The 14,665-nt window shown below is 43.1% G+C and overlaps 1 protein-coding gene across 1 annotated transcript in view; it reads left to right on the forward strand.

Moving 5' to 3' along the window:
* Positions 1–9,862, forward strand: part of limk1a (LIM domain kinase 1a) — a 91,852-nt gene extending 81,990 nt beyond the window's left edge. Inside the window, exons 12-14 of the mRNA XM_084328904.1 lie at positions 1,815–1,870; positions 8,093–8,250; positions 8,811–9,862. Coding sequence (XP_084185030.1) covers positions 1,815–1,870; positions 8,093–8,250; positions 8,811–8,985 — 389 coding nt within the window. The 3' untranslated portion in view covers positions 8,986–9,862. The remainder of the gene's footprint in view (positions 1–1,814; positions 1,871–8,092; positions 8,251–8,810) is intronic.
* Positions 9,863–14,665: the final 4,803 nt, after the last annotated feature.

Here is a 14,665-nt window from a genome sequence, read left to right on the forward strand (position 1 = left end):
GTTGTATATACCCTTTGCTATATTAAATATTCAATTTATACATTTGTGTGGACTTGGTTTCATGGTGGGAAAGTGTTCATCATATCTATATCATGTACTGTGTGGCCAGTAGTTAAAGTACATAAAGCGGTAGTGGTTTAATGATACCATACTTATCAATACAGTCAGGGAATTGTACCCCTCAGTTACAATCACAATAAATCAAGAACAAAACAAAAACACCATAAAGTCCAAAAAAAAAATATAAATGAATGCAACATTCCCAGACATACCCCACGCGAAGGTAAGGAAAAACTCACTAAAACCTAGCAATAGGAAAAGATGCACCACATGCAATGTGGAGGAGAGAAACCTTAGTGTTATGGTCAGCCTGGACTCATTAACCTTATGAACATTCCCCCTCCCGCCGCCTGCCGAAGTGCCCCATTCATAGACAGAACTGTGCATTCGCCATTCATAGACAATCCTCTGGCGCCATCTTGCGGCATGTCGGCGTTAGGACTCTTGTTGGCATTATTACTCATGTTATCGTTTATTTATTTGTCATGGTTAGTCTCTGCCTTGTTACTCCCTGTGTTCATGTTCTGTAGTGTTCCCTTCCCTGTCTGTTTGTATTTATGATCAGTCTAGTGTTGTCTCAGTATTTGTATTTTGATCCAGTCTGTTATCCTAGTCTGTCCATGTTCCCCAGCTGTTGCTTGTTTTGTAATCAGCGTTATTGTATATCTGACCGCCTCCCCCTGTCTTCCAGGGCACGGCCATTATTCCTTGTTGCGTATCCTGTTTGCTTGAATCCTGTTTTCGTAAACCTGTTTATCCGTGCCTTGACTGCTGCTCAGCAAAGCCCAGCTCTACACTGCACTGTCCTGTTGTGCTGCTCCAGTCTTCCATGTTTTGCCCTGCTCGTTGGAGCCTCTGTGTCCCGTGTGCTATATGCTCCGTTCCCGTTTCTGCCTTGTTCGTGTTCGTATTCCTGCCGCTCGCGGAGTAGTCGCGAGTACCTTCTAGTACTAAATATATATATATAAATATACTAATAAAAAATCAAATTAACCGGTGGCTACAACAACACACAGTAACTACATGCATGGTATGGTATGGTATTTATTTTAGACAACAAAACATATACAGATCATTACATATTTGCTTTTGTCAAGGATAGGAACGAAAAGGCGCAATGACTTATTAACATCGTTGTCCTTGGATGTCAATTAGATTAGCCCCACCGTTCATTGTAAACAATGATGCATGTAGTTACTGTGTGTTGTTGTAGCCACCGGTTAATTCGCGATTTTTTTATTGGTTTGTCATGACAAACCAATTACATAATCCAACATATGTGTAAAGAAACAACATATTCCAGTTAACGGTATATTTTTTTAATGATTCGTTACGGTGTAATCAATACTTCCATTTGTATAAATTGCGTTAAGGGGAGTTTAGTATTCCTGCCTGGCTGAGGAGCTTGTCGCGGCTCATGCGCGCGCTCGGCCAATCAGAGCAACGCGGAAGGGCATGTTGGCTGCCGAAAGTATTCACGCAGTGAGGACTGGTCTCGCCCTCTGCTGGCGCGTGTGCACTACAACCAACCACTGTCAAAACTCTGTTTCAGTGTGAAACGCATCTGTGATTTTGACTGTATTGATTTTCAATACAGTCGGGATTTCTAAATACCCTGGTATACCGTAATACCGTCATACCGCCCAAGCCTAGAGGGGGTACTCAGCGGGAGGTTGAATGTCTGAGGGGGTACGGGACTGTAAAAAGTTTGGGAACCACTGCACTAGACTAATGTCCTCTTTTGTCCTTCCCAGGAAAGAGCTATGATGAACGAGTGGACATCTTCTCCTTTGGTATCATGCTGTGTGAGGTGAGTGACACCACATCAGATCTTTTTTTTGTGTTTGTTTGTTTGGCATTATTATTTTAAATGTGGCCAATATCAGATTCCAAGTGTGAACTTGTCACGCTCCTAAACTGATATGCATGTACAAATGAACAGTAACGAAGATATGTAAACATAGAGGACACTGAAGTCACAGTTTATGGTTTAATTTACAAGTTGATGTGCTGTGGAGGCCAGCTAATTTATGAGCATATGCTAATGGAGGTGAGGCGGAGATGAAAGAGCCATTTCTTTCGTTCAAACACAGAGCAGTTATGAAATGTCCCCTCAAGTGTTCCTTGTATAGAAGTATCACCCCCAAATATGTATAAGGTAAACACCTCACTGTCCCTCCACCGATCAACCACCTCCATCACAGCTGTCTTCCATGGCTGTATTCACAGTGACTCCCACCAGCACAGAATTGTGAGTTTCTGATTTAGGACCACATATGAATGTTTGAAAATATCAGATTTGTGTTCACAAAACATATGAGTCGCATACAGTATAAGCAAATAAATCAGATTTGGGCCACTTTCACCTGCAGTCTGAACATAGCCTAGGAGGAAGGAGTCCCTGAAATAATAAACACCAAAATGTTATGTCTTTGTTGTGGTGCATGTGTAAGCAGTGTCCAAAATTACAAGTCCAAAGACAATATTGTTATGGTTTGTAAACAACCCCAACAGCACGACACAGACGGGTAGTTCAGAGTTAGCCAAAAACTATGGGCGTATTTATTTACAAACCGAAAAGAGCAAAAAACAACAAAGCATTCAGGGGGAATGTCCTTGAGCAGAGTAGGCTCTGCGGCTCTGCAGCTCGGCCCAGAGCAGAGTTGGCTCTGTGGCGCTGCAGCTTATTCAATATCCACCCGGGGCGGAACAGAGAAAAAAAGAGTGTCATTAATCCAACGTAGGGAATATGAGGCAGTCCAGTAACAAGCAGAGTCCAGTAACTAAAACAAGCGACACCTCTTCAGTGTTTACGGAACACACAAAAAACAGAATGCAGGTCTTGAGTCCAGGAAAAAAATTAGGAAAACAGAGCATCAAAAATATACTTCCAAAAACTCACCAAGGGCAAAGGGAGAAAACGAGGCACGGGTCCACGGAGGCAGAGAGGGGTAACAGCAGCGACTTCCAGGGACGTACTGGAGAAAACAACGGAGAAACAACACAAGAGGAACAAGCAGCAGGTGGTGGTGAGCAAAACGACCCGACACTGAACGTTCAGAAACCCTGTGTATATAAGGGCTCCCTTCGAGCTGATTTGAAACTCCTTTCAGGTGCGTGATGGTAATTGGTACCTGGAAGCGTGCAGTACTGGGCCAGCCCTCACAAATATTGCTTTATGAAAATATATATTTTTGTTTTCTTGTGTAGGATATGATGAAAAAAATAATGAGATTTGTTAAAACTAAACTAAAACCTTTGATGTCTTTTTTTTTGGCTCTGAGATCTGTTCATTTTGCGAAAATAATCTCAGTGACAAAATCGTATATGGCCTGACGGCTCCAGACAGTATAAAATAGCTGTTTCCATGTCTATGAAACTAAGAGGTCCACCTACATGTCAATATTTTATGACCCAACTAAATGAAAAAGCTAAAAATACTAAAAGACCATGGAACAGTTTTAACACAAAAGGAGCTGCTCTTTGGTAGAGGGGATGCATATTTCTTGAAGGGATGAAAAAACCAAGGCACTCGACTTGTAGTGAAAACTTTTTTTATACAGAACATGGTTAAAATATGAACTTGCGTTTCAGCGGTCAGCCTTCTTCTGAGAGTTGCGTCAGAGTTAATATTTTAACCATGTTTTGTATTTAAGAACATGCCAATGATTCAACTTTTTAAACTATAAGATAAGTGCCTTTGTTCTTTCCTCATTCCATCAACAAAGAATACAATATTTGGTCTCTTTCATGCATTTCTTCATTCTGAATGAGATTCAACAGAGCCTTTCTATTTGCCTATAGGACTAAGCACGATTCCAAAAGCCTCATAGTGGTTGAATCTTCAACCTCCTACACCAAATCTCCCACACTGCTGACATCACCAGCTAATGTGAGCTAAGACAAAACCCCTGTAATAGTGTAAACATTAAAGAAAAAAATATATAACTCCAAGTGAAATCCCAATCTGAGCGCTCTTCATTTCAGCGTGCGGTGGTAAAGCAGTAGGGCTCTGCCTCAGCTGCCCTCAGGCAGGATTTGGGAGCTCAACACAACTTTGTTCAATCACTTGCAACATAAAAGTCTCCACATGGACGCCATTAGGGCCCGTAGACTCCTCAAAGCGGGGCAGCGATTAGAGGGCTGCGGTGGAGGACCGCTGCTTCATGTGGCTGCTAGCGGTTCTACTAGGAACGTTTTTTTTACATTAATTGGTATGAAATACTTACCAGGAGAGTAAACGATGCAGAGCCATCAGCTGACTTAGCGAGTCCTGTAGTAGAAACTCTGTACGAGACAGACAGCTTCAGACAGGCAGCTTCAGACAGACGCCTTCAGACAGGCAGCTTCAGACAGGCAGCTTCAGACAGGCAGCTTCAGACAGGCAGCTTCAGACAGGCAGCTTCAGACAGACAGCTTCAGACAGACAGCTTCAGACAGGCAGCTTCAGACAGGCAGCTTCAGACAGGCAGCTTCAGACAGGCAGCTTCAGACAGGCAGCTTCAGACAGGCAGCTTCAGACAGGCAGCTTCAGACAGACAGCTTCAGACAGGCAGCTTCAGACAGGCAGCTTCAGACAGACAGCTTCAGACAGACAGCTTCAGACAGGCAGCTTCAGACAGACAGCTTCAGACAGGCAGCTTCAGACAGACAGCTTCAGACAGACAGCTTCAGACAGACAGCTTCAGACAGGCAGCTTCAGACAGGCAGCTTCAGACAGACAGCTTCAGACAGGCAGCTTCAGACAGGCAGCTTCAGACAGACAGCTTCAGACAGACAGCTTCAGACAGACAGCTTCAGACAGACAGCTTCAGACAGACAGCTTCAGACAGACAGCTTCAGACAGGCAGCACACTGGGTCCGGTAACACAAATTATTTAAATCCACACCACAACATGCAAAGGTTTTAACCATCCACAACAGAAAACAACAGTCCTTGTGTATTTCCCATGCTTGATTATTCTCTCAGACTGACGGGATATCTTGGAACTATTTTGTTTCTTGAATGGCGATGAATCTAGCTAGCTAGTTCCAAGATATATAAATGATGTATTACAAAGCTATACGTACACACAATATATATATATATTAGAGCTGGGCATAGATTAAATTCTTTAATCTAGATTAATCTACCTGCAATCCTGGAATTAATCTAGATTAAAATGGCTCAAAAAAAATCTGCCGAAGGCATTCAAAATATGAGTGTTCTACCCAAATAATGACCAGAGGAGGAGATTTATCCTCTCCTCTTCATCTGAGGAGTCACTAGCTGTTTTATCTCCTTGTTCAACAGCGTGAACATGTCTCTTCTTTTTGTAATTTCCAGTGTTTCTTTTAAAACCAGATTTATCGTAATTTTCTGTGCCCTTCCTTTGATGCCATTAACATTGTTACACTGATATTGACAGCTCTCTCCAGTGTCAAATCACTCTCTGTCAGTAGTTTCTTCTGTGCACCTTCATTTCTTAATCCACACACAAACCTGTCTCTCAATGTGTCTTTTAGTGAATCTCTAAATTCACAATGCTGCTGACTGGTTGCTCACACACAGACTGCTGCAGAAGCAGGTTTCTCAACAAATTCAGTGCAAGCTCCATGAATGAATGAATGCAAACTTTATTTAACATATTGCAGAATGGGTACAATGCAGTACGGCTCAATACACACAATTGTTAAGGGGATGCAGACCAGAGAAAGACGTTTGTCTTGTTTACATCAGGGTCCCCCATTTTCATTTCATATTGCTCAACATTGTCATCAAACGGTCCAATATTTCCAATAACCCAAGCCATTTCTGTTGTAAACACTCACGATAGTCCAGTCGATCCTTCCTTTAGTGTGTAAAGTGGATTTCCTCCTCTTGTAGATGTTTCCAAGTGCCGCCCGAGCAACGTGAGCTAACATGCTAACTCGCTAAGCAAACGTTAATAATGTAAACAAAGCTCCCGATGGACTTCTTCTTTCTTGCATTGCGCAGATTCAGACGTCCTCATCGCCGAATTGTGTTATATCCTGAGGACTTCTTAACCTCACCTGTATAACAATGATTACCGGACCACTACTTTAGTTTGACACATTATTCTGACTACATCTCCGGTACATACTTGTGCAATCACTTCCGGGTACCACAGCTGGGAACTACGGCAAGTATTTAAGGACAATACAGACCCAACGTTGAGAAAAAGATTAACGGCGTCAATTATATTATCGCGCGATACTAGTCTCGCGTTAACGCAGCACGTTAACGGCCCAGCTCTAATATATATATATATATATATATATGTATGCGTTAACGCGATACTAGTATCACGCGATAATATAATTGACGCAGTACATTTTTTTTTGTAACCTTTATTTACCCAGGGTAGGTTCGCTGAGCACAGATGCTCTTTTTCAGGAACGCCCTGCTTCACATTCACACAGTTCCATTCACACCTGGGAGCTGCCCAGTACAACCACAGTTGACACCATTGGCCACTGAGCAACTCCACTGGAGCAGTTGATTTGCATTGGCAGGGTTTGGCCCTGTCTAGCACCCAACGGGAAAAATATTATAGGCACTATAAGTAGACACCGCTACATAAAACAAGCTGGTCTGCCTGAGTGACTGGTGGAAGAAGGAGAAATAGAGATTGGACTGATTGAGTCAAGCCATGTCACATAGTTCACGTTTGAAATGCTTCTTTCTGTTTTGCTCCTGAGAGTGTGCTAGATACTGTACTGTACTGGTAATATTATTTATTTGTGTTAACTTCTGAATAAAACAACTTATTAAACACAAGTACATCTTATTGAACATTATTTTGATATTTCATTACCAATTATCATAGCAAAACAGCTTTTTCAAACAGTCTGTAATGCATTTTGGAAACGGGAGATGGGCTCATGGTGTAATGGGCCACCTGGCCTGAGAAACATAAGGAGGAAAGAAAAAGTAAGGACTTACTTCTGGTCATTATTTGGGTAGAACACACATATTTTGAATGCCTTCGGCAGGTTTTTTATTTTTTATTTTTTTTAGCCATTTTAATCTAGATTAATCTAGATTAAATCTAGGGTTGCAGATAGATTAATCTAGATAAAAAAAAATGATCTATGCCCACCTCTAATATATATATATATATATATATATATATATATATATATATATATAACACAAAATGAATGTGCATATACACGGGCGGCTACGTGGCGTAGTGGGCAAGGCGCTCGCCACGAATGACTGAGACGCTGGGCTTGCCTGTTCGATCCCAGCGCTCCACATTGCTTTCAGTTTAGCTGGTCGTTCATACTAATACACATTGGCCGTATTAGGGGGTGGGAAACTGATGGGTGGGGATCGGGCGTTGTGGACAGCGACTCCTACAGGTCGGTTGGTGCGCCTGCGCAGTAGAATCAGGAAGTGTCGGGGGCAGCGTGAGCCTCCCACGCGTTACTCCTCGCCACTGAGAGATCGAGCTGCGCAGGTGAAAAGATGCGACTGCTGTTACCTCAAGTACCGGAGGGGACTTGTGCTATGTATGACTTAGTCCACATTGCAGCCGGCTTGTGGGAGGCAAGAAACAGCGTTCGTGACAGGGGAGGGTTGAATTGGATGATACGAAATTGGGATGGGAGAAAATATAGAAAAATGGGAGAAAAAGTGGATAAAAAAAAATTAATGCATATACACATACATGGTCTGAGACAGAAAAGAGACTAAGAACATGACTTTTGATCAGTCTTGATACTGAGCTCAGTCTCAAAAACGATAACACTGTTGCAGAATGCTTATGCTATTATGACATACAGTTAGCTAAGGCTTTTCCACTTGTCTCACACTTTCTTTCTTTATCTCTCTCTCTGTGTCTCTTCCTCTATATTTCTCTCTCCCTCCATCCCTCTCGGTCTCTCTCCCTCTATATATCTCTCCCTCCCTCTCTCTCACACTCTATCTCCCTCCCTCTTTCTTTCTCTCTCTCCCTCCCTCCCTCTCTTTCTCTCCCTCCCTCTTTATCTCTCTCTCTCTCTCCGTCTCTCTCTCTCTCTCCAGATCATCGGCAGGGTGAATGCAGACCCAGACTACCTGCCCAGGGCAGCAGACTTTGGGCTCAACGTGTCGGGCTTCCTGGAGCACTACTGTCCCCGCGACTGCCCCCAAGCCTTCTTCCCGCTGGCCGCCCTGTGCTGTAACCTGGATGCCGATAAGCGGTGAGGAGACAATTCACTAGTTCATTTTATTTTATTTTTTACATTTAAAATATGTCTGTAGTACAGTTGTGTATGCTGTTTCCCCCGAGTGTCAATATCCTGGATCAATCAACAATATTTATTATGATCTGAGAGCTTGAAATTAGTACTAGCCACCAATCAAATGTTGGTCCATTTAGTAGTCAGTTTCATACCATGATTATCATACCCCATTGGTGGGGATGTAACAATTAATCCAGCAACGAGTTGATTGGACTCATGGGACAATCATGAAATATTCCATTTTGTTTACCACTGTGACATGACTGATTCAGTAATAGCAGTAATTTCATTTACAGTCGACATCTTACGCCAAGTTTATTAATTCACATCAATACGTTCATAAATCAATAATAACCACATTCATTTTGAAGTTCTATGCAGTTCAGTGTCCACATTCATATTATCCATGCATTGACCTCATGATTAGGTTTAGCTTGATGCTATCTAGATGCTATCTAATCTAGAAGTGCCCTAAGATCCTGACCCGGCCCGCTCTGTCCTGCTCTGTCCCCCCTCAGGCCCGCCTTCACCAAGCTGGAGAGTTGGCTGGAGAACCTGAAGATGCACCTGGAAATGGGCCTGCCCATAGTGTCTGAGCTGGACCAGCTGCACAAGGCCTTCTGGGTGAACCACAGCGCCGCCGCGCGCCCCTCAGAGAATGGCCTGCATCCCCACCCGGAGCAGCCCGAGTAGAGGCCTGGCGGGACGGGAGGGAGAATCAGGGAAGCTGCATTCCAGGACCCCCCCCCCCACCCCAGCGAGGGTGGAAGAGAGCATTATGCTGGTCTTTCGAGAGAGTAGTAACGGCGGCTAATCGCCTACCTCTGGGCGGGGGGGCTGTAAATACCCTTCCATGCATGCCCAGGCTGGCATCAGGCTGGCATTGGGGCTTAACGAGTTAGACTCAGGGGGTTATCCAAAAGGAAAAGACAAAAGTCAACAAAAAAAAACTAACCTGGAGCACCAGTCACACCAAGAGACATTTCTACTACTACACGACCACAGCTTGATTCTGCTGTTCCCTATGAGCTTAACAGGAGCAGATCACCCACAACCATCACACCCAACTCTCCAAATCATGAATCAATCAAGTAAATGGTGTCTGTTGTAGACCAAGAGGTTTCCACCCGTTATACCGTTTCAGGGTATGGTGGACTGGATATTCAAGGAGAACAAAATGTTCTTAAAACATGCTTCATAACCTCATCCCACTGAGTACTTTGTACAATGTGTGTGTTGCAAGTGTTCCTATTTGTGTGTGACTTCAGTTTGGTTTTTTCTCTTTATCGGTTTGGATATTGAAACTCAGCAGCTTTCTTTTAATATGCAAAGGAAAGGGGCCTTTTATTCCTTATTCTTATTTTTATTTTATTTTAATGTGAAAAACACACTCCCTATCCGGGGGCTCATCCACTCGCTCCCTGTCTGGGGAGTTGATCCACTCGCTCCCTGTCTGGGGGATTGATCCACTCGCTCCCTGTCCGGGGGATTGATCCACACGCTCCCTGTCCGGGGAGTTGATCCACTGGCTCTCTGTCTGGGGAGTTGATCCACTGGCTCTCTGTCTGGGAAGTTGATCCACTGGCTCTCTGTCTGGGGAGTTGATCCACTGGCTCTCTGTCTGGGGAGTTGATCCACTCGCTCCCTGTCCGGGGAGTTGATCCACTCTCTCCCTGTCCGGGGAGTTGATCCACTCGCTCTCTGTCTGGGGGGCTCATCCACTCGCTCCCTGTCCGGGGAGTTGATCCACTGGCTCTCTGTCTGGGGAGTTGATCCACTCGCTCCCTGTCTGGGGAGTTGATCCACTGGCTCTCTGTCTGGGGGGCTCATCCACTCGCTCCCTGTCCGGGGAGTTGATCCACTGGCTCTCTGTCTGGGGAGTTGATCCACTCGCTCCCTGTCCGGGGAGTTGATCCACTGGCTCTCTGTCTGGGGAGTTGATCCACTCGCTCCCTGTCCGGGGAGTTGATCCACTCTCTCCCTGTCCGGGGAGTTGATCCACTGGCTCTCTGTCTGGGGGGCTCATCCACTCGCTCCCTGTCCGGGGAGTTGATCCACTGGCTCTCTGTCTGGGGAGTTGATCCACTCGCTCCCTGTCTGGGGAGTTGATCCACTGGCTCTCTGTCTGGGGGGCTCATCCACTCGCTCCCTGTCTGGGGAGTTGATCCACTGGCTCTCTGTCTGGGGAGTTGATCCACTCTCTCCCTGTCCGGGGAGTTGATCCACTGGCTCTCTGTCTGGGGGGCTCATCCACTCGCTCCCTGTCCGGGGAGTTGATCCACTGGCTCTCTGTCCGGGGGGCTCATCCACTCGCTCCCTGTCCGGGGAGTTGATCCACTGGCTCTCTGTCTGGGGGGCTCATCCACTCGCTCCCTGTCCGGGGAGTTGATCCACTCGCTGTGGGTGGAGGGTCTGTGGGTTTGTAGAATATAATTGAGCCGAGCTTTCGAAAAAGCTTAAAAAACCGCTTAATCAGAAAAGTGCATGTCTGTAAATAATACAAAGTCAGGTTGTATCCTTGTCAGTTGTATGTCCCCCTTGACTCCCCACCGTTAATGCAGCGACTTCATTGGGCCACACAGTATGTTGAATACGTGGCCGCCTGTCCTCTCCCTCCTCTTCACTTCGTGTAGCGCTGAACTACTTCCTGAGGTACACCATCCTTTCTCATAAACCTTGTTGGTACATTTTCTCTCAAGTCCTATGAGTGAACAAAAATCACACTGTCTGAGAATAAAATCGCATACAAAAAAAAGATTTAAAACAACAACCTCATACCGATGTAAATATATCTGATGAACGTTGTAAATGTTTTTAAATATTGTAAAATGTACAGACATATTTTATATACGTATGCTACATTGCCATATTTTTATTGGGCTACCAGTTGAAATTTAAGGAGAGAGGAGAATACAAGCAGGTTGACTGTTGCAGAGGCAGCATTAAGAGGCTTTAAGTATTTGAGACGAAATAGACATTGTTACCTCCCTGTCTTCATTAAGCTCTCGCACATGTCTTACATTTTGTCGCATCCCCTGCGTCCATCGTGTTTGTTTGCGAGCGACATCTGATTAGACCTCTGTCTTGGAGGTGCAATTCAAAATGCAATCATTCATAACACAGAATCAACTAAGTAAACGTAGCTAAAATGAGTTTGTACTGTATTTTGGCATCATACTGTACTGTAGGTTCATTGATGCAACTTCATACAAAATATATAGGTTTGATAGAAAATGATTACTTTCAAATCGTATCAGACTTTTGAAGGAAAAGAAACTGTGATTATTTGATTAGTGAAAACATATTTGAGGGGGGGAAAAACACACCCAGATCATGAGATTATAGACACCAAAATAAATTTTTCAAAGATTTTTTTTTATTTATTTAAGAGTAGATAATGGTTGTACTTTAGATGTAATCATGACTATTCAAAAGACAACCCATGGATCTGAATAAATTGTTGGCTTAACTGTATGTACTGAAGCGAGCGTGCCCCTGAAGGTCAAAATGATGCTACTGAGTTTGAGTATTCCCATCAGTCTTTCCTAATGTAGAGTTGTGTGAAGTGAGGAAGATGAGCAGCCTCCTTATGGTGTCTGCTGTGTTGATCACGTCTCTGTATGTCTCCTGTTGTGGAGCTTCCTTATGGAGAATGCCCCGCTGTCTGTTTACACATAAATGCTGGCTGTAAATATATCTGTATATATGTCTGTCTGTATATTTATATATATATCTGTCTTTGTGCATTTCATATAATTACAGGCCCTCTATCGCTCCATCAAAGTTTCTTTTCACTGTCAAATCTCTCTCACATCTTCTCGTGTTCATTTTTTGGCCTCTTCAACTAAAACTCCTCTAAAATATTTTAACGAGCTGCATGGTCTACTAGCTATAGTCATGTACCTCTGCTACTAAACAAAGATATTATTTTTTGTTTTTAAATGTGATTTGGAATTAGAAAATGAATGAAAGACCAGACCATGTGAATAGAGGAAGGCAGGCTAAAAGGGGAAACATTTAAAAAATAAATTCACAGCATCTTTTTTTATATAGAACCACTTAAATCTTTTTGTACAGATGAGTACTTTAATTTGCACTATATTATACCCAGTGGCTGGTTAAAGCCATGATTTAATTTTGGGCTACTTGTGATACAATAGTTAAAATGACATTGGTTCAGGTTGAGAATATATGAATGCAAGTCACGGATAGAGCCTTTCAATTGTAAAATATAATAATAATTAATAATAAATGGGTCCTGGGAAATTCATCCTCTTGATAGCAAACTGGATATTTTGGTGACTGTTTGAATGCACTTTTTAGTTTTTTTAAACATGGCAAATACAGTTTGTGGAAATACTGTACAGTACCACCACAACTCCTTGCAGTCTACTGTATAACAAACTGTATAGACTACAAATTACAGAGTTTAATACAGATATATTGCAACTGTTTTCATTTTCAAGCCTCAGCCTCTTAGTAAGATATTCGATCGTTTGGAATGAGAACTGTGTAGACTCGATAAGCATGTTATTTCACGGCTGAGTCTAAACTGTTGTCATATAACCGTCTGTAATAGCGGGGACTGTTTAAACTCAACCATTGACTTCACCCTTCGTTAAAGCACCACCCTTGAGCTGCGATTGTCCAATGATAGCTTGGAAACCGTATTTGGACGTCCGACAGCACTCAGCCTCGTAGTAATTCACCTAGTTACCGGTGGTGAACACTGTTAAAAGTTGTTTGCTAAGACAATCGGCTTGCAACATTGTTGAAGACAATCTGCTTGCAACCTTGTTGAAGACAATCGGCTTGCAACATTGTTGGTAGACTAACATTAACTACCGTTGATATAGATATACTGCTAGCCAACTAACAGAAGCCTGTAGAGCTAGAAGAATGGAGCATGTCGTTACTGAATGTATACAATATACCTGTTTTTGCTTTAAAATTATTGTTGAATGAACAAAAACCCACCCCACGGTACAGGATTATAACAATGTTGCACCTTTATTTCTGCGTCTTCTACCACGACTGCCAGGTAAAGTCGTTTTTCATATTCACTAGTTTCTAACGTTATTTAGCTGCTGATCGATGTGACGGTATGTAGCCTTCAAATGCAAATTGTAGACATGTTTGCCTGCTTCTCTTTGAAACCAACAATCCACATTTCCAAAGAATTATACTGTATTTCTTCAGGGACTCTGAACATTTGACGGACTTGTAGCAACGATAACTAAGGATGGCGGGACTTAGTGAATGGTGAATCACGTGCTAGTTCCACGTACTGTAACTGAACGCGGTTTGAATCTACGCGGCTCTCGTTCCAAACGACCACATATCTCACTGAGTTGCCCTTTTAATCCGAAGAAACGGTTCTTGTCTGAATTATGAGAGGCATCGTGTTCCACCAAATAATCTTTAGACCCAAAACCTGGTTATTTTGCCACCAAGAGGATGTGTGTCTCAGTCCCACCTGCTGCCTAACAGATCGCTCCTTTGTCAATGATGTTCTGTGTTGTATCTGACTGCTTGGTTCCACTGTGTGTTGTCTAAAAAGGGTTGAGCCATCTTCTAATCTTCATACATAGAGCACTTAATACAGAATACAGGCCCGTCTCTGCGGCACCTTCCTCCTCAGCCTCATCATCATAGCTACCTTCTTGGCTCAGGGCCGTACTTTTTTCCGGAGCTACTTGTGCAATTCAGTTAACGCTGTGACACTAGAAAAGCAGTATTCCACTATCGCAGTCAAGACTACAGCATGCAGACCTCCACCTGTCAATGTAGATACAACCACCCCTCTCCCACCATGAAGCCCGTACCTGAACCACGTGTCTGATGGTGGGCGTGTGTACGTTACTGTCTCTCCATTCCTGTGTCCGAGCCACATTGAGCATGTTGACTCGTCCGTATGGATGTGACGTGTGTCGACGATCGATCGATGATTGAGAATGTTGCCGCAGCACTTCTTTGCAAAGGATTGTTACCTCTGATCAATAATGCTGTGCCTTTGTTTTAAGCTAGCCTTGCCAACGACTCGAGAGAAAAAGAACAAAACATGTTCATTTGAACTTTCTTTCCTCCTGGTTTTTTTGTATCATATACAGTTAAGTGCAAAGCCTGAATCAAATGGATTGAATATCATTGCTGATATACTGTGTTTTATGAGATTTTCCTCTTGTTCTGTATGATATTTATATTTTCCAGAGATCCATTGTCAGTTTGGATATTTTATTTAATTTCTTTTGTCTTATTTAATTTCTTTATTTTATTTTAGGATTTTTTTTTGTTTTGTTACACAAGCTGTGAAAACAATTCTGCACTTTAATCCTGAACATGATCATTTAGAATCTGAGGAGGCGACTGTATT

Source organism: Notolepis coatsorum (assembly GCF_963971535.1).
Source record: "Notolepis coatsorum genome assembly, chromosome: 1".
NCBI lineage: Eukaryota > Metazoa > Chordata > Actinopteri > Aulopiformes > Paralepididae > Notolepis > Notolepis coatsorum.